The sequence below is a fragment of the Vicugna pacos genome, chromosome 20, assembly GCF_048564905.1.
Source record: "Vicugna pacos chromosome 20, VicPac4, whole genome shotgun sequence".
NCBI lineage: Eukaryota > Metazoa > Chordata > Mammalia > Artiodactyla > Camelidae > Vicugna > Vicugna pacos.
Genome location: NC_133006.1, coordinates 30,453,848 through 30,480,469, shown reverse-complemented (window position 1 = coordinate 30,480,469; position 26,622 = coordinate 30,453,848). Strand labels below are relative to the sequence as shown.

The following is a 26,622-nucleotide window of genomic DNA, read 5'->3' as shown; positions in this document are numbered from 1 at the left end:
GAGGGACTCATCCTAAGAGGGAGACACATTTATGAATCTTTTCCAGGATGTGCCACAAGCCCATCTGTGTGCACACGGGAAGCAGTGCCTTAACTCTTTCTGAGGAGCGTAGACAAGGCTTCCTAGGGGTGGCGCTGTGTAACCCAGCTGGGAAGGGTGAGAAGGCGTTTGCTAGGGCAGATGGTGGGGAAGATATTTAGGCAGAGGTTACAGAAATGAGATCAGTGGTGACGCTGTGGCTCAAGCTTGTCTGTAGTTTCTTTGTTGTTTACTGCTGTTTTGTTTTTTAAACAGTTTTATTGAGATAGTAATGTTCATATACCATTTGAAGTATTAATTCATTCTCAAACCATACACCATTTAAAGTGTAAACTGAATACCCTTTAGTATATTCAGAGTTGTGCCTTCATCACTACAGTCATTGCCCCAGATAGAAACCCCACATCCTTTAGCTGTCACCCCTCAGTCCTCCCAGCTTTTCCAGCCCTTGGCAATCACCAGTCTGCTTTCTGTCTCTTCTGACATTTCATTTAAGTGGAATCATATAACGTGTTCCCTTGTGACTAACTTCTCTCACTTAGCATGTTTTCAGGGTCCATCCATGTTACAGCATGTATCAGCACATCATTTCTTTTTATTGCCTAATAATATTCCATTTTATAGTTACACCACATTTTATTTCTGCATTTAGCACCTGCTGGATATGTGGGTTTTCCCCACTGTTTGGCTATTAACAGTAATGCTGCTGTGGACATCAATGTACAAGTTGTTGTGTGGACATAGATATTATGCACCCAGGAAATAAATTTCTGGATCTCTGCTGCATGTTAACTCTATGCTGAACAATTTGAGGAACTGCCAAACTGTTTTCAAATGAGCTATACTAGTTTACATTCTGATCAGCAGTACGTGATGGTTCCAGTTTCTCCACATCCCAGCCAACACTTTTTTATTATTTTATTTTATTTGTTTAATCATAGCCATCCTAATGGATGTGAAGCGGTGTCTCACTGTGGTGTGATGTGCATTTTCTTTTTTTTTTTTTTAACATTTTTTATTGATTTATAATCATTTTACAATGTTGTGTCAACGATGTGCATTTTCTTGATGGCTGTTGATGTTGAGCATCTTTTCATGTGATTATGAGTTATCTGTGTGTCTTTGGAGAAATGTCTCGTCAGTTCTCGTGCCCATTTTTAATCAGATTATTTGTCTTTGTAATTGTTTTTATATAGTCACTAGTGTTTTGAAGCAAATTTAAGACTAGAATACATTATTTTTGACTTGAACTAGAAAATGACTCAATTAAAAATTTCAATCAGATTTAAATCTGAAAAGTAGATTTGGAGTTGGGGGATGTCAATATTAATTTTAAAAGGTGGTAACATTAATACATTCCACAAATCAAATTCTAGTTAAAATAATGTTACTTGTCTTATTAAGCTAATTCTCCCTGTTTATGTGCAGGTCTGTCAGATAATTAAATACTCATTTCTCTCCCCAGGGAGTCCCCGGTTACTGTGACAAATGAGTAAGGTTTTCTGTAGTTCTTCTTTCCCAAATAATCCTTTAAGACAATAGTTTTCCATCTGTTTGTCTCTTATCCTTTGTCTCAAGTTGGTAAAACATATTTGTAATTTTAGAAAGTTTGATAACTATTATTTGGGGATATTATTTATGAATAACTGTCAGTCAGTTGAACTACAATTATTGGATGCCTACTTAGGTCTACAGTTGGCTCATTTTATTTCTCTCCTGGGGCCGTATTTTAAATATCAGACATTCATATGGCATGAGCATTGACAAGTCAGAATGGACGCTGACTTTAAAGTACTTCACTCACATTCACTTTCATTACTTCAGTAGATCTTTGATGTTGTTCTTCTTTGTACTTTGAAGTCTAGTGAACCTGTGACTAGTCCATAGCTTTATTTTTGATCTGAATCTTTCCTCTCTTGGCAGTGTCCTATGGGCATTTTTCTTTTGATTACCATATGGGTAATTGTTTTGACCCAGGAAGTTTGCTGGGTCAAAAATCCAGAGGTAGCTCTTGTATTAGAGGTAATATTCAGCAGATAATCTAAACTTCCTTTCAAGGAGGTACTTCTATACTCTAGAGTTGGTCATGGAAATGTACCATTCCATGCAGATGAATTGAGTTATCGATTTGTGCTAAACAATTGAGGATTGTATATAGTCTGAATGGAAACCAGATGTTTTGCAAATTTGCTAGCGAGTGGTTTCTGTAGGTTGTTATGATTTGCTCTTTGGCTAAAGAGAACTCTTTTCAGTATAGCACTTTTAAAATATTTGAATCAGGAAGGAAATTTTCTGTGGAATATATGAATTTAAAGATGCAATTGGTCTAGTCAGCTGCTCTGAAAAGCCATCTTTTCATTGTCCCTGAGACTGGCTCCCTGCTCACTGCAGCCGCATGGTTTGTGTCTCCTCTGCAGACATGGGCTCGGGCAGCTTTATTGCCGGTCTCCAAACTGGGGCTTTCTTTTCAGTCTGCTGCATTGAATCACTGGTGTGTCCCACTGTGTCAGACACAGCTGTGGACACCAGCTCTGAGATCACCACCAAGGACTTAAAGGAGAAGAAGGAAGTTGTGGAGGAGATGGAGAGTGGAAGGGGTGGACCTCCTAATGGAGAAATAATGAGGAAAATGGGGAGCAGGAGGCTGCCAGTGAGGTAGAAGGTGGGGAGGAAGTGGAGGAGGAGGAAAAGGATAAAGATAAAGATGAAGACGAGCAGGCTGAGGCAGCTTTGGGCAGATGAGCAGCCAAAGATGGCGGGGACAACCATGTTGACACCAAGATGCAGAAGACTGATGAGGATAACTAGAAAGCAAAAAAGAACAAGGCAAACTTACAAAAAGGAAAAGAAGATAAAAAAGATGCCCTGATCCATTCACTCCTCACTTTCCATCTCGGACTCTCAACGTAGTTACCTTGGAGTAGAGAGGCCCCCCTGGCTGCCCCCTGTGGGTGGCACCACCCACCACCCAACCGAAACCACAGTGTGAATTTGCAACAGGAGAAGAAAAGAAAAAAAAACCCCGAAAGCTTTCAAGGCCCTGCTTCTTTTCTTAAAAGTGCTTTAAAAAGAAAAATTTATTTGAATTTTTAGCTTGCATTTTACATTTTTTGAACGTACTGTTAGGGGTCAGACATTTTTAATGATCTTGGATGACCAGACCAGCCTTTGGATTGTTCTCTGCCCTACTTCCGACTTTACTTGTGGTGTGACCATGTTCATTATAATCTCAAAGTGGGGAAAAAAACCTCAGAAGAAAAACACAAGAACAAAAACAATCTTATTCCCAATATGCCAGTAATTTTTTTTGTTTATATACTTAGCTGCACTATATGAGTTTTATGAGGTGGCTAAAAAAGCCAAAGTGAAAGGTTTATTTTTTTCCCCTTTTTCTGTCTATGAAGTTGCTGTTTGTTTATTTGGCTTGTTTGAATGTGTGAAACAAATGTCCAACAATACACTGGAATTTTATTTTGCTAAGTTGTTCTAAAAAATTGTATTGTTTTAACAACTGTTTTTTGATTTATAGTAAATTCTTAATAATGACTTATTCTCTCCTTTACCAAAATATAGTTGCAAATAGCTGTCAATAGTATATGTCTTATCAGCTGGTTTTCAGTTATCCACATTTGTAGATTATCCGTGATAATCCAGTTAAAACGACTCCTACTTACCTTTGGCTAAATGATAGTTTTCATAGTTGCCTTCATGGCAGCCATCAGGAGGCAGGAGACTGTGTAATGATCTTGGTGGGGGGCTGTGGAGAGAAGTAGCAGACATACATTTGTTTGAAGGTGGACTCTTGAGAGTTTTTGGATTTGCTGTGGGAGATGGTGAGGTACAAGGAATGATTAATGATGACTTCCAGGTTTCTGGTTTCAGCATTGGAGTAAATATATCATTTATAGTGATGGGAAGGTCTGCAAGAGGTAAGGTTGAGTCATTTGCCTGTTGACTCTCAAAAGTCCATTCCCTCGCTTCCTCTGTGCTGCATGGAACTGCACTCCACAGCCTCCTTGCCTTTTGGCTTTTGTGGGTAGAAGCGGCCAATAGGAGGCACTGATGGAAGCCTGGAGGGAGGACTTAGTGAGAAGGTAGAGAGGTTTCCTCCCTCTCTTCTCTCTGGGCCGTGTCCCAGGAAGTGGCACTTTCATTCCTGTGGCTTCAGTCCTGTGAGACAGCTCTGCCCCTTGTTGCAGTCCTGGTCTCCAGGGCGCAGCTCCTGCTGTGGCTCTTGCCCTGGCCCAGTGATCGCAGCTTCGGGGTTCTCATAATCCCACCTCCTCCAGTGGGTCTCTCGGCCCTCAGGCTGGTAGAGCTTTCCTGCTGTTACTCATTTCCTGGCTGCTTCACCATCCCCCTTCGGTGTCTTGACTTTTCTGTTGCTCATGTAACCACACTTCTGTATTAATTTTTATCTTAACACCAAGAGTGGTTTCTGTTTTTTCTTAACTAGAATCTGATGAGTACAAGGGTGAAAATTTGAGAGTTCAGTTGTAGAAATGGTTGGTGTCAAGGTTAATAGTTCTTCGGTATGTTGCAGTGGAGATGTTACTGGATGAATTGGGTAGTGAGCTCAGGTGGGTGTTGGAACTGGGAGTGTAAACTTGGGTGTCAATTGTCAGTGTACTGGTGGTGTATAAAACCATGAGAGGAGTGGTTGGAATCATCTGGTGGCCAAGGAGAAGGGAACCAAAACTGAGGTCCTAAGGAACTCTAATTCATGGAGGGCAGACGGATGGATAAAGTGGAGAGGCCAGGGCGATAGGAGGGAAACAGACTGATGCTAGCGACACCATAAAGAAAGGAATTTTAATGTATAACTGAAAAATTGTGCTGAACACTGGAATTTGACACAACATTGTAAAATGATTACAAATCAATAAAAAATGTTAAAAAAAGGGAAAGGAATGTTTGATTACATCATGCTGTTTCATCAATTCCCTTGATGAAAGCGGTTACAGGAAAATGGTGAGTGGCTGAAGGTCTTCATCAGAATGAAACAGTGGAAGAGTGAATGGGAGGTGACAGAGTACAGCTGGCACAGAGGGACAGTTTGTTTCGAGATGTTTGAGTATGAGAGGGAGCAAAGAAATGGCAAGATTGTTGAATTAAGACAAGCTATATTTTTTACAATTGCTTTTTTACTTTGAAAATATGTGATTTTTGAATTGGTTCAAAAATAAAAAATAAGTTATACAGGGAAAAATCTTCCTCTTTTCTCCCATCAGTCCTGTTCCACTGCCTCCTCCCAGTCCCAGCCTTTGCTGTTCATTGCTGGCACACACACCCCCACTTTTTTTTAATGCAAGTACAAGCAAATGTGAATGTGTCTTCTAGAGTTCCAATGGTAGCATAGTGTATGTGCTTTTTAGTGTCTTACTCTTTTCTCTGAACCGTATGTCCTAGAGATCTTTTTATATTAGGACTTAGAGGTTATTCTTTTTGTTTTTCTTTTGTAGGCAGCTTTAAACAAGTCTCAGTTCAGAATATACTTAAATGTCTTTAGCCAGTCACCTTTTGCTGTTACAAATAATGCTGCAATGAATGCCTTTGCACCTGTGCAAGTATGTTTATTGTAGGCTAAATTCTTAGAACTTCTCTGTCACAGGATGCATACTTGCCATTTCAGAAGATACTGTCAAATTGCCTCCATCCGTGGCGGTCTAGTTTGTATTCCCATCAGCAACGCATGAGAGTGCCTGTTTCCTCAGTTACGCCAGCTCAGTGTGTTATCAAACTTTTGGGTTTTTGACAATATAGGAAGTGAAGAAAAATGGCACAGGTTTTTTTTTTTTTTTTTAAGTGCAGTTGTACTTTTCATTTATTAAGAACGGGGTTAAACATCTTTTTGTGTGTTCGAGAGCTGTATGTGCTTCTTTTTTTAGAAACTCTCAGTTCATATTCTTTGTCCCCCCTTTTTTTTCAAACTTGATTTTGGTCTTCTCAACTTTTGAGTTTTACCCTTCAGGCCTGAGAGCCTAAAAGTTCAGTGTGGCAGGAACACAGCATCCAGAAGGGCTTTGGATAGAGGGGTGGTGAATCATGAAATGCCCTATACAGTCTCTTTGGTGTGTATATTGCTTCTGAGTTTATAAACTTATTTTACATGTAGAAATAGGTAATCTTTCAGGGATTTTTTTAGATGCAGTTCCCTCTGAAGTAGTTAATGGAGGATCAACAGAACAGTTTAATTTGGAAAGAGGATGAGAGGATATTGGCAATATTCTGTTCTACGTAGTAAGTGAAAGATGTCTGTCTAATGCTCTGATTTTGATCATGACCAGGTCTATGTAGCTATGTAATTAATTTTCATTAGTTATTGTTAGAGTTTTGCCAGCTACGATTTCTCACTTAGAAGAAAAAAAAATGTTCTTTTCCCTTGATACAGTAAACAGAGTTCAAGCTGACCCTGGGTTTCCTCATCTTATTTCTGTGAAGTGATCAGCAGGACTGTTGTAAAAGAGCAAACCGGTTACGTGGGCAGCCTCGAAGGCGAAGTGCTCCCCCAGCGGCTTCTGTGCTGGCCTCACTCAGAAACATGCCCAGCGCCACCAGCACCAGGCAGTGGAGGGGCGCTTCTCTGTGGGCTTCAGACTGGGAGTGTGCGTGCTCTGTGCCAGTCTCTCTCTCTCTCTCATTTCCCCTCCTCCTCTTTCCTGCTCCCTCTTTTCCTCCCTGTCTTCTCCCCAGCCTCCCACTGCTCCAACCCTGGCTGGTTAAAGGAGAGTACTTTTCCGTGGGTCACCTTCATTGTTTTTATAAAGCAGATTTTGAAAACACGGTGTCTCCACACCGTGCAATTGCACAGTCCCTATAAAGAACAGTACGTGAAGTGTGGAAGGAAGAAATCAACCCCGGGACCAGAATTTTTATTTTGTCTTACTGGTTTTAAGATGGTATTTTCAGTGTGCTCCACAAAGGTGCTTTAAAGTGTTCTTATTAAAGCATACTCTTTTCTCTGAGTTTTTAGTAGAAATCCAATGATTTGTATTACACAGATAAACTCCCTGGGTTATGATTAAGTGTAATGGACATTTAAACATTTGGACTTGACTTGTCTTCCAGAGTTCTGTGGTGAAGAAATTCCCCCAAAATGTTGTTGGGTCCAAAACAATCAGACTTTCCCCCCCTCTTTGTTATATTCTTAGTGAATTCTTATTTGTGTCACTGGCTTAACTGCCCTACTTAAATCTACGAATTGAAGTAATTCCAGGCTTTTCTTACTGTTGTAGGCCGTTCTTACTGTTGTAGGCCGTTCCTTTAGTTGACTTGCAAATGGAACGGTTTTGTGTAAGAGAAATGTTTTACTCTGAGCAGTGTTGATGTGAAGCACGCTCCTCTCTTCTATAATGCCACCATTATGCAGAAAGCTGCAGGCTGAAGGGAAGATGGGTGGCTTTGACAATCAGCCTGCTTGGGAGTGATGATTCTGCACTCAGGATTAATTCTTTCTTTACTTGCGTGTCTCTCACCGATTACAGAAGGCCAAGAGCTGACATATTCAAGATCTTGGAGATTTTGGAAATAGGCAAACAGCTCCTTTTGAAGCCTGGCTATTTGTCTTCTTAGAAATAGTACCATGAGGCAACCTTAAGGCCATGCAATACTACTTTATTTTGTTTTCAGATATTGTCTGCATTATTTTTGATCAAGAGGCAAAGAGCCACTAATGAGGCATTCTAATTTCCTTAAATTTACAGTCTCTGGAGTCAGTTTGTCTGGATTTCTAATCCTGACCCACCCTATTACTGTGTGATTTTAGGCAAGTTACTTTTCCTGTCTAAGTCTTAGATTCCCCCTCTGTAAAACTGAAGTAAAAGTTGAACCTGCCTCCGATTGGGAGGATTAAATGGGAGGGGGTTGTGGAGAAAGAACATGCATGCTTGGCTTATTGCTGCATGCATAATATGTACTCAATAATGTTAGCTATTGCCATTATTGCTAGTCAGATTTTTATTACTTAAGATTTAAAAGTAATTCATCTTGCGTACAGAAAGAAATAGTTGGGAAAGTAAATGTGTTTCGATTAAAACAAATAATTTGTTTCTCTGTTCTCACATGCAACGTGGGTAGTGTGTCAGTGACCATCATTTTCTTGGTTCAGTGAGTATGAAAGCTTTCAGCAGTGGGGAGGAAAGTCCCAGAAAATGTGTATCAGGTTGCTGTTTTCATGATGGATCACAGCAGGAAAGTAGTTTATATTCTTCCCTTAAAATGAAAGAATACTATTAATTTTGAGCTCTATGGAAAAAGAAACTTAAAAAAATTTTTTAAAGGCTTTATTAGTTTTTTAGTTTAGTTAAATGCTTTTAGATTTCAAATAATGCACATGGATCTAAATTAAATATTAATGTGCCCCTTCTCAGGGATTAAACTTAATAAAATTATACAATTAGTGTCCATGCAAGTTTAATAAAAGAAAAAGAATATACAAGGTGCATATTAAGGCTGTATTGAAGGACAGCTGACCTTCCTCTTACTTCCAAGGGCAAACACCTCAGTTTCATATGTATGCTTTGAGGATTTTTTTTTTTAACTTAGAACAGAATTCCCCCTTTTCTCTTTTTCCTTTTGAAAACACAAATGAAATACAAGGTCTACTCTTCAACTTGCTTTCACCTGATGATATAATAAAGATTACTATGAATTAGCACTTACAGATTTATCTTGCTTTTCAACAGCTAATGGTACTTTAGCTGCAATCTCATGATTTATTTAACCAGTCTCCTTATAATGGATGTGTAGACTTTTCAGGTTTTTTGCTTTGTCAATAATCTTCCATGTGAATTTTAAAATGTGTGTGTATTTATGTATGTAAATATATATATTTATATATATACACACACACGTATATGTATATGTGTGTGTTTGTATATAAGTATGTGTTTGTGGTGCAGGTATGTGTAGGAGAAATTCTGATGCACATTTAAATTTTTAATAGCTGTTACAGTGACAGTTTCATCAGTGTAGACTCCATCAGCAGAGTAGAGCTTGCCAACTTCCCCGTAGTATCATACTTTTTAATATTTTCCAATTTGATATGAGAACAAAGGATCTTAATTCATTTTGCATTAAAAAATCAATGAGATCAATGTATATCAGGATAAAGTCCTAATAGAGCAAAGATCAAGATGTAAAGCCATATGTGTATTAAAATAAAACATGAGTGAATTTCTTCATAATTTGGGAGTAGAGGAAACTTTCTAATTAAGACTTAAAATCCAGAAGCAATAAGAGAAAAGGTTGATAAATTTGATATCCTGGAAATAAAAAAAGTATGAAGAAACTATAAAAACGTAAAATGACAAACTGGGAGAAAATATTGTAACTTCTGTTACAGACAAAAGATTAACATCCTCTGTGTGTGTGTGTGTGTGTTTATTTGCATATATTAGTGAATTACCGCTTAAGATGAAAATGACTCTTGTAGCCCCATAGAAAAATGGGCAAAAGCTATAAACAGACAGAAAATAGGAGGAAAAAAGATACAATCCTGCAACATGAAAATATGCTCAACTCCTTCATAATAAGAGAAATGCACATTAAAAGTGCACTGGCATCCAGTTTCTCGCCACGTTGGCAGAAGTACAAAGGTTTGATAGCACGCTCTGTGGGCAGTGCTGTGGGTAAGTGGGCAATCTCCTGCATTGCTCATGGGTTTGCAAATCGGTGCACCGCTTATGGAGGGAAATTTGACAGTAAGTCAGGAAATTACATATGAATTTATCCTTTGACCCAACTGTACTGCTTTTTTGGACTTGGTTCCAAAGGTAATCTGGGAAAAATACAAGATATATGTGCAGTGCTGTTCATTACAGCACTGTGTGTAATAACGAAAGACTGTAAATAATCACATCCTGATCTTCCGTCTGCCTAGCCTGGAGTGGGTAGCTTTCACACCAGTCCTGATATCCCAGCTCTGGCATTAGCTGTATTTGGCTTATGTGCAGCTGATTTTCAGCTGCATTTCAGGGGTTAACAGTGCTGTAGAACAAGCTGCACAGTGGGTAGAATTCTATTTTGGGTCCTCTCCAGGTCTGTGCCTCCAGTATTGGTGCCTTCTTACTGCCTTTCCCTTCCTTGGTCCATTCTTGCCCATCTGCCTAGTCCTGTCCCGTAAGTGCTCTTCTCTAGGACTGCTTCCCCCTCCCAGGCACCGGGGAACCTGACATGAATGCTTTGATTCAGGCAAGACCATAAGGCTTTAACCTGCTCTTACCACATACTTAATCCAGTAACCAGATTGTCTACTATTGGTAGGATATTTGAACATTTATTTTATTTTAGGTGATGAGGTTCGGAAAGGCAGGTCTCCTGGTGTTTCCTGATTGTTCTGGATGGTGCCACTCTAAGGTAGACATGCCAAAAACTAGCTTTTTTCTTCTGTTTCAGATGCATTTTACCTCCACCCTGCCTCCTATATTAATGTTTGAACTTGGGATGCATCTTAAAACTTGATGAGTATAGTGTTCCACCTCTCTTGAAGAAGCTTTTACAAAGTTGATAGTGTTTCTTATAGTTGATGGCATCTGAAAATCCGGGAAATGTGTTCCTAAGGGGGCAAAACATGAGGGATAAACATTCCTTACTGGCGAATAGCCATATACGATTCTCCTCCTCACTTCCTTGTGGTGAGTTTTTCTGTGTTACTTAAAAATCCTAAAAAAGGGCCTTTGCTGAGTGATTGTGGGCTGGCACAGAAAAAACAAATAATTAAAACTGAGAAAGGAAAATGAAAAAAAATGTGGAGGATCGTCTTGCTTTTTTTGGCAACAATACTAATATTTATACAGATACCTTTCTTGAATTCTTAGCAGTTAACACAATTGATTACTCCTTTTTCAAATACTTCCTTCTCTGGATTTCTATGACACCAGGTTCCCTAGTTTTTATCTTCTTATCCTATAGCCTATCCCTTTTCAATATCCTTTTCTCACCTCAACTCCTCCATCAGACCTTTAAATGACTCAATGTCCTCCCCACTCCCAACATTATCTTCTTAAATTAGTGCGTCCATTCCTGTAAGTTCAGATTTTTTTTTTAAGGGTTTTGATTTTCCCAGTTGTATCTCCAGCCTGGAAGACTCCCATGAGCTTTGATTTCATCATATACAAACAGCTGATCAATATTTCTAGTTGAATATTTAATAGGACTCTGAAACATAACATGGCCAGAACAAAACTGTTGATTCTCGGTTCCCCAAATCTCTTTCCAAACTGTCCTCATCTCAATAAATGGTGCTGCAAACAACCGATGCTCAGGCCAAAATCCCTTCCATGTGCTTAGGAATCCTACTTGATTTCTTCTTGCATGATTCATATGTAATTTATCAGTGAGTTCTCTTGATTCTGCCTCCAAAATCTACATCTGTTCACTTCTCAGCCTCACCATTGCTGTAACCCCAGTCCCGGTTACCATGTCTTTCACTTATGCTTAGACCAGTGTGTCAGCTTCCAACTGGTTTTCTTGTCATTACTTTTTTCCCCACTTCTTTTACTCTTGGCCAATCTGTAGGCTCTTCCTCACAGTATTTCCAGAATGGTATTTCTGAATAGAAATTAGTTCATGTTTGAAACCCAGTGGTGACTTCTCATTATTCTTAAAATAAATGTAAAGTTGTTAACTTACCAGCATCATCTGGTCCCTGCCTCCCTCTGAGACCTTTCTCTCCCCGCTCTCCCTGTGTCCAGTCACACTGGTCTCTCTTCCTGGAACGCAACAAGCTCTGTCCTGTTTCATGGCCTTTGCACTTGCGGCATTTTCTCCTTGGAATGCTCTTTCTTCTGATCTTTGTATGGCAGATTCCTTCCCATTATTTAGATCTCAACTTAGATTTAAACTTCTAAGGGTGACCAACAACCCCACAATTACTCTTTGTTCATTACCCTCTTTAATCATCCTAATACCATTGACCGTTACCTGAAATCATCTTGCTTGTTTCCCTGTTTTGTTTGTTTTCATCAGACTTCCTGTTTAAGGCTGTAAACTCCTTGAGGGTGGACACCCTTTTCACAGCCATATCCCTGGTACCTAGAACAGAGCCTGGCACATAGTAAATCCTCATTGTGTTTTGGTTGTTGACTGATTTATGCTTGTAAGTAGTCTTTGACAATATTAAATAAGATGTATTAACACAAAACTGAATTGAGAAATAATTGGATAAGAAACTTCTGTGTTCATTGGAGAAAGGAAATTCTCTTTTGAGGGGTGGTTACTACAAAGTTAGGTAATTTTGTGGGCATTTTAGTGTATTCACAGGATTCCTGTGGGTTGCAGTGACTGGATCACCAAGCATAGTAGTCACTCTATTTTTAAAGTCAGTACGTTTCAACACTGACAAAATTCTAGACGAAGTAATCATTTGCTTTATATGTTGCTGGAGTTCTTGAGTGGGCTTTTTTGTTAGAGGTGTGGTAAGGGTTGTCTGATGGCTCTAAGGTGACCAAGAAGAATGTGCTAGGATACAGAGTTGGCATCTGGCATGGATTGTACTATATTTTGATTTTTGTTTGTTTGCTTGAAATAAATTTGCAGTTGCTGTATTGTTTATCATTAGCTAACAGACATCCGTGACTTTATTCTGTGCATAATACATGGCTCATAGTATTCCTTCGCTTTCAAATTTCAACATTCCTTCAGTAAATATTTAATGAGTGTCTGCCATGTGTGAGACACGTAATAAGTGCTGGGGATGTAGCTGTGAATAAGACAAAGTCTCAGTCCTAAATATTTGTTAAAGAAATTGGTGACTACCTTGAAGCTTACTTCAGAGGATCAGTGTGGCCTTCAGAGCTTTAAGAAATTGGTAGAAGGCATCTAACAAACCATATGCATGTGTTCCCACACATTATCACATCTTCTTTTTTCTTCTACCTACTTGTACATTGTTTAGTGTTCCATGATCACTTGAATGTCTGTTCTGTACCCATCCCTGTGTTAGGCCCTGGACATCCTGAGAGCAGCAGATAAAAATGTTGTCTTTAGTATCTCTTAAGTAGTAATAAAGACAGGCTGGAAAAATGAATTATCTTAATACAGAATTGTAAAGTGTGAGAATAGTCTATTACAGGATGCAGAGAAGAGGCATCTAACAGACATCAAGGTGAAGCTGAATGATGAATAGGAGTAGGCCAGGTGGATGGCAGAAGGGTAGGAATTGTCATTCTGTGAAGAAAATAAAGGTTTTTTAGGCAAATGAAATAGTGCAAGCTTGAGAAATTCAGTTTGGTGTGTCTGGAGGAACAGATGACTGTAGGGAGAAGTGAAGATTGAAGTTGGGGAGATGGAGATCTGGACAGGTCTTGAATACCAGCTGGAAATCACTAGTAGGAAAAATTACTATGATCAGATCGCTATTAGGGGAGTATCTTTTAGGTGGCATCGTGGGGAATAATTTGGAGGGAACTAGAGGAAGTAGGTGAATACTCCAGCATTTCTGAGTTTGAGCAGGCAAGTGATGTCATCAGGTGTATGTTTCACAAAAGACGCTCTGGATGGGGAGGTCGACTACAGGTAGGGGTGGGGAGGATGAATGGAAGAAGTGAGACAAGTTAGGAGGGTCCAGTATTCAGCTGACACTCAGTAATGAGGCCCTTCCCTTGGCTTGTTAGCATTTCAAGAAGTTTTGGATCTTACCTCTTTATAAAAATTTTTTACTGTTTTTGTAATAAGACGCGGGAAGAAGTATTGCCAAGTTACTAGGAACTTTGCTGTGCTCGCCGTTGCGCTCACATAGTGCTCTCACCTATAGCTCCTTCCCAGGGAGAGAAGGTGCACACAGACATCCCTGTGTCCTTAGTTCTTCCTGTCTTTTGACCTTAGCTTCTGTTCTTATTGAAAGACCCTTGAAAGTGCTGCAGTTTTCAGTTTGGGTTTTCCTTTCATTGGTGTAACCCTATTTTAATGTGTAAGTCCTTTTAGGCGGTAGGGCGGTTGGAATAGCATCAGACATTACAGGCGTTTTCAGATTCATTTCGGTAAACAAGATGAGCTTGCGTGATTGGTTGCCTTGCTGGTGAGTTTAGTACCTTATACAGCAATATCCAGTCAACTTAGAGAAATAAACGGCTCACTTTGATGTAAGTCAGTATTTTTTTCATGGAAGACAGATTATGTTTTTAATAACTTCTCAAGCTGAAGAATGTTCAGTGTATGATAATACACGTGCCTGAAAAATAAGAACACACAGACCAAAAAGGAGTACTTAATTTCATATTGAGATTCGGCCAATTTCACTTTAGTTTTTGGAAGTTATTAAATACTCACAGGATTGAAAATACAGGAAGAAAATGCTTATCCTCTTTATATTGTAAATGGGAAGATACTAGCACAGGTTGTATATTTTAATACTTATTTCTCATCACTGTTTCCATATTAGAGGAGTTATCTACTGCTTTGTAATTGCCTGTTTACCTGATTCTGTTCGCTAGGTCTCTCTGCTCTCCCCCTGTGGGCCCAGTGCCATCTGAGTAAGCACTTGGATATTTTTGACTGATGAAATGTGATACTTACTTTTATTTATCATATTTATGTTTTTAATAGAAAATGCATCAGACGCAGATTTATGGCTTCTGAACAGTTGTACTGTAAAAAATCCGGCTGAAGACCACTTTAGAAACTCAATTAAGTAAGTGGAAATTGACTTTTTTTTCTTTTATAAGTGACGTAAGAATTACTTTTAGGAAATTAGCTTTTAAAAGATTCTTAATATTACAAATATTCAGTATGTTATCAAAGAAAGTCAGTTGGACTTTTAGCATCATAGTGTTTTGAATTTATCTAATAAAAAACTTTAATGTAGATTTTTCTAATAGGTATTTGAGTATGTGTGAAGTTAGCTAATAGGTAATTTGAGTATCTATTAAGTATTAACAACATACTCTTCCCAGGGAATCCAGTCCATACATTCTGGAACAATCTGAAACAGTCCTTTCCTCTTTTCTCCTCTCTGCACCTCAGCACTGTTCTGGATGCTAATGATGTCTGGCCATCAAAGGAATTACAGTTCATCAGGGGGAATGGGCATATAATCCTTGGCTCTTGCTTTGTTGTTCAAGTTAAAGTGAAAGAAGTATCCTTTCTCATATCTGCTCTGAATCTTACTCTATCCACCTTTTTAGAACCTTCATTCTATAAATTGTTGCCTCATCTGTTTATATTTTCAACCTCTCCAACTGCACTGGTGTCTTTTTATTGGTATTTAAACGCGCTCAGGTCTGATCGGCTCCATGCACCCCTTTTAGCTATTGTCCTATTTTTCTCCTTGCCTTTCCCGAGAAACCTTTAAGATTATCCATTTCCTAACTTCACTCTCAAACTCACCCCCTACCACATTGATTTTTACTATGAAATGTATCTTACATAAATGAGTTTATGAAACATGTACAGTTTAAGTAAGGGTAATAAACTTAACCCCCCACCCAGCGTAAGAAAGAAGGCATAGTCAAGACCTTGAAAACCGCTGTGTGTTTCTTTTTGTCATATCCCCAGAAGTAATCTTTATCCTGACTTTGGTGAGTCATTCCCTTCCTTTTATTAGTAAATTTGTCATCTCTTAAATGTACCTCTAAACAATGTGTTGTTTAGTTTTGCCCTGTTATAAACTGTGTTTGTTGGACTTACACTGTTTGTGTTCTAAGATTTGCTGCTTTTCCTCAGCATTTTGCTTTTAGATTTATCCATGTTGATGGATGTAAAATAACGCTGACCATTCATAGTATTTCACTAAATGAATCTGTTAGTTTATCCACTTTATTATTGATAGAGTTTTGAGTTTTCCCAGTGTTTTGTTTTCCTGTGCAGTGTGTCTCTGAATATTTTGAACATGCTTTCTGGTGCACATGTGTCAGAGTTGTTTTAGGATATGTACCTAGGAGTTGAATTATTGGGTCACAAGTGTGTACATATTCATACTTTGCTTGGTAATGCTGAACTCTTTTCCCAAATGGATGTGCCAGGTGTTCACTCCCACCAGTAATAGATGAGTGTGGTTGTTCTCCATTCTTGCCAATACTTCATATGGTCAGACTTCTAACTTTTTGCCAGTCTGGTGGTGGCGATGGTATTTCAGTATGGTTTTAGTCTGCATTTCCATGATGACTAATAATGTTGAGCATCTTTTTTATATGTTTATTGGCCATTTGGATTTTCCTTTTCTGTGACACAGCTTTTTGAATATTTTTTCATGTTGACTTGTCTTTTTATTATTTGTGGGAATACATTATTTATAGTCTACTTACAAATTCTTACATGTTACACATGTTTCAAATACCAATTGTGGTTTATCTTTTGACTTTTTTTAATGGTTTCTTAAGATGAAGAGAAACTCTGGTTTAAAATTTATCCTTTGGATCTGTGCTCTTATTGTTCAAGAAGTCTTTCCTTAACCTGATGTTGTTAAGATATTTTCCAATATTTTCTTCTAAAAGCTTCTTGGTTTTTACTTCTTACATTTAGGTTTATAATCCATCTGGAGTTAATTTTTTTGTGTATGATGCCAGAAACGGGGTTTTATCTTATTTTTCCTGTAGGCACCAGATTTTTCCAGTATCATTTATTATTTTCTGTTTTAAAAAATATGCCCTTCTCCTTATATCTATGTATTACCTGCTCTGTCATGCACTGAGCATCCAGAGATGGTTGGGTCTGTCCCTGGGCTCTGTTTGCTTCTGTTTCTTTATTCCGGTGCTTATTCTACGCAGTCACAATTAGTATAGATTTATATGAAGTCTAGATATTTGATAGTGCTCATGTCTTTTTGTTCTTCTTTAAGAGTGTCCTGGTTTTTCTTTGCCCTTCGCCCTTCCATATGAATTTAATGTAAGGTTTTAAGTTCAACAAGGAATACTGTTGAGATTTTGATTGTGATTACATTGAATCTGTTGATGCCTTTGAGGGGAAAATTGGTAGCTTTTACATTTTGATGTTTCCAATTTGTGAATAATATATTTGGGTCTTCTTTGACTTTCTAAGGATTTATAATTTATTCATACAGCTCCTACAGCATCTTTTTGATTTTTTTCTCTAACGATGTATGGACAACCAAATTGTTCCAGTATCATTTATTTAAACTATCCTTTTTCCTTTTATCTGTAAAGTATTTTTTATCCTTATACTATTGTAAATGGTAGTTTTTTTAAAAACTCACTTTCTAGTTACGTTTACTCCCTGGCTCTCAAGGGTTAATTCTTGCAGCAGTGTGAAGGATGATTGGGCTTAAGGAAGGATATGATCAGGAGTGCATGTAGGACAGAGTTGGAGTAGCAGTCCAGATCGTGATGGCTCGTTTCAAGTGGAAGTATTCAGAGTTGGAAGGAAAGAGTTGACTTGAGAAAGAATTCTTTACATTTTCAACATTATTGAATGTGACTCCCAAAGTCTCTGACTAGAATGAAATAGGGAATTCCAGAAAGGGAGTTCAACTTGAGGGAGGACATGTTTTAGTTTTGAACATGCTGTATTTGAAGTCACAGCTAAATATTGTAATAAAGCAATGGGTGATATTTGATCTTTATCGAGTGTCTTCTGTGTGACTATTAGAAGTGCTTTGCATCAATTGTATGTTACCTAGCTTAATTCTTGCAGTCTGTCCATGAGTTGTAGATTCTTACTCTATTCCTGTCTTCCAGATGATGCAACATCTGTTTTACAGATGAAATTCTCTAAGGCTGTTGAGATGCAGATTTTATATTTTTTCCATAGAAGCGATAGTTGAATATGATGGCATCTTCAACTCAGAAGTTATGGAAGGAGCAGAGAAGTTATCACCTGGTTGATGGTGGGGGCTCAGAAGAGGGTAGTGGTGTGGGATGGAACAGTGGAGTTAGGGTTTTGGTTAGGAGAAGGGAGAATTAAACCAAGAGCAGAGCATGATGTCTGCCAGGTGCTGCTCATTGTCAAGGCACGCTTTTTATTTTATGAGAAGTCTGTCATGTTCCCCAGTTATCTACCTTTTTTCCCCTATAAGAAAGACATATAAAATATAAAGATATTTTAGTGTTACTGATACCTGCTGAGTACAGAACCCAGAGAATTTAATTTCTGTGATTATCAATTTTATAATGTAATTAATGGGTACACTTCTAGACTGTTTCTAAAAGCTGACTTAAAAACTGAAATGTAATTTGTGTCAGTGGGTTTTCTTATGTATAAACTGCATTGTGAATGTGGTTCAGAGTAACGATATGGTGTGTGAATGATTCAGTGAGGTGATCACTTAAGATACGTTTGTCATTTGACACTGTAAAGCTGGTGGTTGGTGAGCACAGATTCCTTTAATGCACTGTTCTGCTTGATTGAAAGAAAATTCAAAAACAGTATTACAGGTATTTTTTTAAATGGCTTTGAAGGCTTTTGATAGTCATAACTAGTCCTTGTTAACATAACACCTAAACTAACATTTGGCTTGTTTCCAGAATAAACATAATCCTGTAGAAGGTGCAGTAACAGTTATCACTGAGAAAACATCAAATTCAGGTGATATTTATATATTTAAAGACTTTCAGTGACAAATTACCTACTCTTGTCCAGTGTTTTGCTTTATTTAGATGTTTCCCCCTTGTCATCACCATCTCCTAACAAAGCAAAACCGAGATGAATGTTCATAAAGTTGATTACACCTGCAGTCACGCTACACATTTGTCTTCTCTCAACCTCTAGCTCCATCCTTTCCCTTCAGCCTCCTCACTGGCGTGCATCTTTTCCCCCATGACAGTGAGACAACATTTGAATTCAAGGAGAGCCTGATAGGGGGTTTCATCTCTCCTAGCTCAGTTACGCCTCTTCCCTTATGCTCAAATTCACAGATTTACGGCACAGGCTGGGAGCTATGTTTTTTTCTAACCTGGACTAACCCCCCCACCCCCCGCCAAATAATGGTCACTTCATGTGGCCACTAATTTCTGAGTGACTGCCATTGCTTCTCATCATCTGCTTTTGCTTCTCTTCCAATGTATTCTCGGTGTTTAGTAGTTGTTTGTCTATTATCAACTCATTTTATCTCTCTTGAGCCACCAGGCAGTGGACAGTCTTATTTTAACAGGAGTAAAGAAAAATAACTCTGGGAGATTCAGTATCTTTCACTTGATAAATGCAGTCTCTCTTTGATTAAGATCACTGAATTGTGAATTTGTGACAAGACAGTCATGGGCTGATTTTTTTTTGTCTCTTGGTGGTGGTGGTGGAGAAAGGTATTACTTTTGCAGCTTCACAGTATAAACAGTATTGGGGGGGCAGTATTATTTAACTGGCCACAGATAATATTGGCTTAAAAATAGTTTAATAATTTCATTACATAAACTAGTGCTGGTAGTAAATCATTCTATCTTAAAATAATTGCTTAACCTAGTCAAAGGAACATACCTTATATGAAAATGTACTTCTGTTCATCTGGAGGCTGGACTGCTCAGTACTTCATACTGACTTTCTACTGGTTGATCTAATTACTAACGTTTTTATAGTGTTTGTATTATTGATGCTCAGTTTGATAGAAGAGTAGGAGTTTTAAGTAGCAAAAACGGAGTTAAGAATCATTTTTTGGGGGTCTACCTTTTGAACTTTGAAATCTTTTTTTTTTAAATAATATTTTTATTACTGAGGATTTTTTTTTTTTGGGAGGACGTCCTCTTTTTGTGTGGGGGCAGTTTGGGGGAGGTAATTAGGTTTATTTATTTATTTTTTTAATGGAGGTACTGGAGATTGAACCTAGGACCTCTTGCATGCTAAACATGCGCTCTACCACTGAGTTACACCCTCCCCCCTGAACTTTGAAGTCTTAAATGCTATATTGCCTTTACTAATTTTGGAAAGATTGCTAATGAGCCCCATGTTTTGTGATGGCAGCCTGTGGTAGGCATATGCTTTCTTCTTGATATTTTGCCAGTTGCCCTGGCCTTGTTTTATCCACTATTACCATTTGATTTAGACAATATGGCCTTTAACTTGAGGGGTTCTTGAGTAAACGAAAAGAGATCAAAAGTTTCAAAAAAAAAATTTGCTCTTAATGAGAGTATCAAACAAGAAAACTCCTTTGGTTAATGCTTCATAGAAATGTGGGATCTTTTCCATGCCACCTAAAGGAGGTCATTCAGAGGCTGGTGAAAATAAACACGTCTTGTGTGTTCTATATAAATGACAGAAAGAATAGCCAGCTTGCTTTGATCATGGACTGTCAACCTCTCCTTGACCTTGCGTGTTGTTAACCCAAATAGGCACTGTGGTTTAGCCATACTGATAGCAGATAGACAGGAGTCACTAGTTCTTTGAACTACCTTTGCTTGTAGAAATAAATGGTAATGTTGAAGGGATGGTTTAGATATCTGAGTGAAATTACTTGAAAAGAACAGTGGGAGTGTAAGGAGAAGTGGACAAAGAAGAAAAGTGTGTGTTGAGACAGAGGATAATCTGATATCTTACGTCTGTAGGAGTGCTCTTTTTATAGCATTCTGTTGATCAGACATAAATTATTGAATGGCCACTCCTATTATGAAAATACTTTTTTGCTTCATGTGGATTTAACTTTAAGCTCTTCATCGTAAATTGAAGTTGGGGGAGGTACCAGAATATTATTTCAACTTGAATTTGGAAAATAAATTGCTTTCAAAAAAGCTGGCTTATTAAGAACAGAGAAATGCTTTCTCTTTGAGTTAGCAATTATCCAGTTTAAAGGGAAAAGAGGACTAGACTGGTTCTATTTTTAACTAGATTTATGAGTAATCAGGTTATCATTCTTTTTTTAATTAAAAAAATGGGCGCTGGGAGATAAAAATAACAGTGAGTTTTAGTTTGGCCCTTGTGCAAGAAACAGGTTAGGTAACACAACTTGTATAACTTACTTTTAGTGCCATAGGCTGTGGATGTTTCTGTAAACATAGATATTTTAATTTTGGCTTTTTTAGTTGTATGAAAGGGCTTTGGTTTGGTGTCAGTTTTATGTTCTTCTTTACAATGTGAGTAGCAGATACAGTGACTCATCGTATGCTTTGACCGGTCGCAGTCTTCGTGGTTCCAGCTATTCTTTCCCACCAAGAAGTTTTCCTCTATATGGGAAGTTTGTCCAAATATTGTACTGTTTGACTTAACGTGTGTTGTCCATCAAGTTTTGTCTAATGCAATGGTTTTTCTCTAAACAGTGCTGTTCTTAGCATGAGTTTACATTTACTCCTACATTTTTTTCTACTTTTACTGTTCAGATACTATCTGTGTGCTTATTACTTCAAATTTATGTTTCTGATACTCCTCTCTCCTTCCAGAAACTAAGCTTGTACGTCCAGTTGCTTTCTGGACTTAGATGCCCCGTTGACTGTTGACATCATTGCGTCGGAACCTCTTCGTTATCTCCCTCACCTTTACCCCAGCTGGGGTTCCTATTCATATTGCCTGTCTTGTTTGGCTGCACAGTCACCTATCAGATAGTCTGAGAGTTTTCTTTGACTCCCTGTTTCCCTCCCTTATTTTCCCCATCCTTAAGAATTCATTCTCCTTCTAAATTATCTTTTCCTTCTTCCCTTTGACCTCTTCTTCCTCTTTAGTTTTGCCCTATGTTATTAGTATTTTATTGCTTCTTGGAACCTGCAATGAACCACTGTGTTCTCCTGTTTCATCAGATTGCCATGAACTAGGAACCTGTCTTTTAACTTTAATCCTTTCTATTTTAGTAATGGGCCTTAGTATCTCTTGCTCTTCATATTACACTAGAAATTTAGCTTGATCTCAGCTGCTTTTCTGTTCCAGGTCAAACCTTCCCCTCCATCACACCCTGTAATGGTCTCAGCTACGGGATAAGATAGAATTTCTTAGTGTAACAAGGTCTTTGAAAAAATCTGTTCCTTGCCTACCTCTCCGACTTCTCACCATTCCTCCATAGAATTTTACTTCTCGCCTAAATTATATTTTTCCAGGCTCATAATGTGCTTGCATGTTTTTCCCTCTTTTCTGGAATATGCTTTCCCTTTCCCCAAAATGGATGCATGTGTGCATGTGTATGCATGAGCGCGTGCGTGTACACACACACACACACACACACACACGTGCGCTCATGCATCTTAGGTAATCCTGCTTGGCAACCTAGTCATCTTTTGGAACTCATATCAAAGGTAATATCATCTGTAAGGTTATCTCCCTTCTAACTCCCACCCTTTACCTCCAGGTACACAGAGGTAAATCACTTCTTTATCCCATACAAACATCCATTGTTGCGTATCACATTTTATTATTTGTTTACATATTTGGTTCTCTCCTAGATTGTGAGTCCTCAGATCAGGTAGTTGACCTCAGGAAAATCCTTTTTTATGGAGTCTAACTTTCTGACTCTACCATGTAATGATTTTCCTTTTCTTAGGAAACAGATACCGTTAATAGAGGAAGACTGTCAGCTGTTCTGAGAAGAGGCTCCCAGAGCCCCTGTGAATCCCATGTAGAGTCAGGCTGTATATTTGAAAAAGGGGAAAAACATTCTGATTTTCAAAGATTGTATTAAAGGGCTCTCTTTTTAAGAAACCTTTTTTTTTTAAAATGTTTTGCTTATAAACTAGGAAGAAACCTGCTCCTTGTTGTCCTAAATGAGACAGAAAACTTGGTTTGTGACTGATGGTCCACAGGTTATTTCCAGAGGCAAGCAGTAAAAGAAGTATCTCTTCTCCCTTTCTTGGAGTATTGCTCAGTCACCTGGCAGACGCTCAACTGTGAATGGCTGGACCCTGTTCTTCCTGCCAAACTTAGTGAGCTGGGCCTGCTTCAGGACTCGACCATTGGATTAATTGAAGCATCTCGTCTTGAGTCAGAGGGTAGGAAAGGTGTAGATAAAAACCAGGTAGTGTTTGACCTTGCTTTAGACACACAGTTATACTCAACATGTATTTGTACAATTAGGTTGAACTGATTCTTCCTTTTTTGGGAAGACAGCTTAGTTAGCATTATTCTGCTACCAGGGTGTTAGCAAGTCATGGTTAATGTATAATTTTGTGTTAAGTATATTGTTAATTATATAACTATATTAATATCACAGCACTCATCTTACATCTGAGTATGAGATTGTCCAGTTTCAATGAATGGGCAAACAACATCAAAACACAAAGTGGGGGAAAAATCAACATGGCTGTCGTAGGGTGTTGGAAAGGCTAACTTGCTGTAGTACAGGATCTTTGTGGGGGGAGTCCAACAGTAAGATCTCTGCGGACAGTGGTGTGCACTCACTTGTTTGCTGGGGTATCCTTGGTCTCTGGAACAGTGCCTGGGAAATAGTTGGCACTAAGTTGTTGTTGAATTGAAAGCTGATTCGATGGAGACCAAATTTCTCTGGGTAAGTTGGCTGTTTATGTGTTAGGTCTTCTTACCGTCTGCCGTATGTGAATTTGTATCGTTCAAATCTTAAGTCGTGAGTCTGTTTAGTCTACTTTCCGTTGTCGCTAGGACTTTGTCTTGTTTTTCTCCCTGTCAGCTAGTCGGGGGTTAATAATGGTATTTGAGGAACATGCTTGCTGGAAACATAAATGAAGAGCTCTCTGTTGATTCCTAAAGTGAGGGGTGAGAGTTACATAATTCAGAGCAGATTTTGACCCATTCCCTGCTACAGGCTTTCGTTGCTTGCTCCTTACCCGTGGAAAACATGGGGATAAGTGGGAGTGCAGGGAGATTACTATGTTACACATCCCAGTAAGAAATTTGATAGGGAATAAAGGAGAAATTATGTTTTAGGGTTGAATTCCTGGTTGACTTAAAAAAAAAAATGAAGAAATAGTAAGATTTACAGTTGAAAGATTAGTTACTTAATTTGCAAACCAGGAACAGAAAAAGCAGTTTAGATGTAGTAAGTCTTTTTAAAATGCAAAACTGAGTTTCATAGCTGTCTAACATCTTTTTGGAGAATGGGATTTTGCATATTTCATGATTACTGTTATATCAACAGTTGCTTTGTTTTTGCCATTTTAAGCAAGAGAGTAAGTGAAAGAGGTCAGTGTATTATGTACTGGCAACAGCTGGCTGATAGCATTGAATACTTACGTAATTAAATATATGTGTTGGCTATTGTCCTAACAGCTCTGTAGGTGGAGGCCCCAGAAAGCATGCAGAAACTTGCTTTAGCAGGATTAAAGAAGAAATCAACATGATCTAAGCCTGTGCTTTCAGCCAAGAGTGATTTCCTATTGTTTTGGTTTGAAAGACATTCTACTTATTCTTGGTGTGTGTGTTTATACAACAGCAGACAAAAAAAAAAAAAAGACACTTGTATTTTTTTTCTCCCCTTATGCTCTTAAGTGTGAAAAACATAATCTTAATTTTTGGTCACTCAGTAGGGTTGTTTATTAACTGAGAATTAATGAAATAAAGAAATATGACCTTTAAACCCCCAGGACACGATACTAAAATATTAAACATTAACTGTTTCTGTTTCTTTCTTATGATTAGAATTAGGATTAGGTGTCCTCTGGGCCATGCTAAAATAGTGACTTTGATTTTACACTACATGAAGGCATGGTTGTCTGTGATCATGGGAAACTGGATAGGGGTGGCAGTGAAGGATAAAAAGAATCCAAGGTCAAGTGTAACTCTGCCTTCAGTTAGTAGTCTTACCTGTGGATGCAGATTCTACTCAAAGTACCCTATGGTTACCTCTCTTACTGCTTTTATACCTCAAGGGCTGAGGCCAGTCCTTAAGGCACCTTTTTTTTTTCATTTTTCATTTTTATTATGCAGAATTGTTACAGTTTGACTGCATATATATAATATATTGCATATAAATACATATACACAATATACTGCACGTATTTAAAAAAATTTATATATATGTACTATTCATTGCTTCTAAGAACGTTTAGAGCTTTAGCTTTTTAAACTTACATAGTTATCAAAAGAATAAAGCCAACCACAAAATAAGAATTAATTTAAAAAGATACATACACCCCACTATTTAACAGCAACATTCTCTATAATTGCCAAGATATGGAAGCATCCTGTGTGCACATCAATAGATGAATGGATAAAGATGCAGTGTATATATGTAATGGAGTACAACTCACACGTAAGAAAGGATGGTTTGCCATTTGCAGCCCTTCATTCACTGTTCTTTTCACTTCAAAAACCAGAATTTTATAACTGACATAAACATTTCCATTGCATCAAAGACAAAATACCTAGAGATAAACTTAACCATGGAGGTTACTTATACTCTTAAAAACTGTAAAACATTGAAGGAAATTAAAGATGATACAAAGAAATGGAAAGAGACCTTGTGCTCTTGGATTGAAAGAATCAACATTATCAAAATGGCCTTAAGGCATCTTTAAGTACAAGCTCTGATGAGTGGATGGTACCTTTGTGGGTGTTAGAAAAGGATGCCAGTCCTTGTAGCCACAGTCTGGCACAGCTGTGTGTGGCTGCCCATACAGATAACCATATATTTTAATAATGTTTTTGTCTGTAAGCCATTTCACAGTTCCTTGGGGATAGCCACTATGTCTTTTATCTGTACCCCAGCACCTAACACAGTGGTTGACAGTAAGAGTTGAACAAATGAGTGAGCCAGCTCACGTGTTAGCTTTCTCTGTATGTTGACTCTCCTGAGCCCTTCCACCCCCTTCCTCTTTCAGAACAAGTGTCCTCCTCTGTCACTTTTCTTAGCACTTTTTCTGTATCTCTCTTTTTTATTAGATTGCATCACTTAGAAATGAAGTTCAGCTGCATGTCATAGAAAGCCCTTAAATAAGATAGGGGATTCATTTTTCTTTGTGTAATGCAAAGTCTGTAGTTGGGAAGTTTACTGTCTTTAGTTTACCAAGTCAAGGATGTGAGGGCTGAGTCTCTGAAGTTTTATTGATTTTTGCATTATGATGTAAAATGATTGCTACTCCTCAGCCTTCATACCTACCTCACAAAAAGGGACCAGGCCAGCTGAGTTTGTCCCTCCTTTAAAGGAACTTTATAGGAAGTCCCACACAGAATGCTGTGTTTGCATCTCATTGGCTGGAGCCATATCATATGACTACGTCTATTTGTAAGGGAGGCGAGGAAATGTGATATATTTTCATTTATTTCAGACTGGTCACGTTGTTGCTCCCAACAGACTAGGGGTTCTGTTAATACTGAAGAAGGGGAGAATGCTCACTGGGTCTGACTTGATGTCTCTGCTACAGGGCACAGTCTTGGGGGCAGGATATGTATTTTATTTACCTTTCTCATTTATCAGGACTACAGTTATTGGATGAGATTCTCAACATATTTGTGAACAGATGGCCCTGCTTTCTCCTGTTTACTTTATTCAGAATGTTTAAGAAACAATGTAGTTGACATTTGAGAACTTTTCTTCTTTTTGATTACACAGAGCTGTCTCTAATGAACTAATGACGATAACAAAATACACTCGAGAAGCTCATGGCTTAGATATTGCACAAATAATAATAAAAAAGAATAATTGGGATTTTCATATACTTTCCACTCTTAGGATCTGCAGTGACCATATTTGAAATGGAATCTGTATCTCATTGTTTCAGATACCCAGTTCTATGATAATAATAATTATAAACCTGGTTTAGAAACTAGAAATTTTCTAAGAGTTTAGCCAGAAAATGAAAGCAGAGTTTAAAATTA

At 38.1% G+C, this 26,622-nt stretch overlaps 1 protein-coding gene across 7 annotated transcripts in view; it reads left to right on the top strand.

The window, feature by feature from the left end:
• CDKAL1 (CDKAL1 threonylcarbamoyladenosine tRNA methylthiotransferase) overlaps positions 1-26,622 on the top strand; it is a 532,049-nt gene that overhangs the window by 73,113 nt on the left and 432,314 nt on the right. For all 7 annotated transcript variants that reach the window (XM_015234628.3, XM_072945594.1, XM_015234630.3 and 4 more), the window contains one exon: positions 14,584-14,668. In XM_015234628.3, the coding sequence (XP_015090114.2) occupies positions 14,584-14,668 (85 nt within the window). The remainder of the gene's footprint in view (positions 1-14,583; positions 14,669-26,622) is intronic.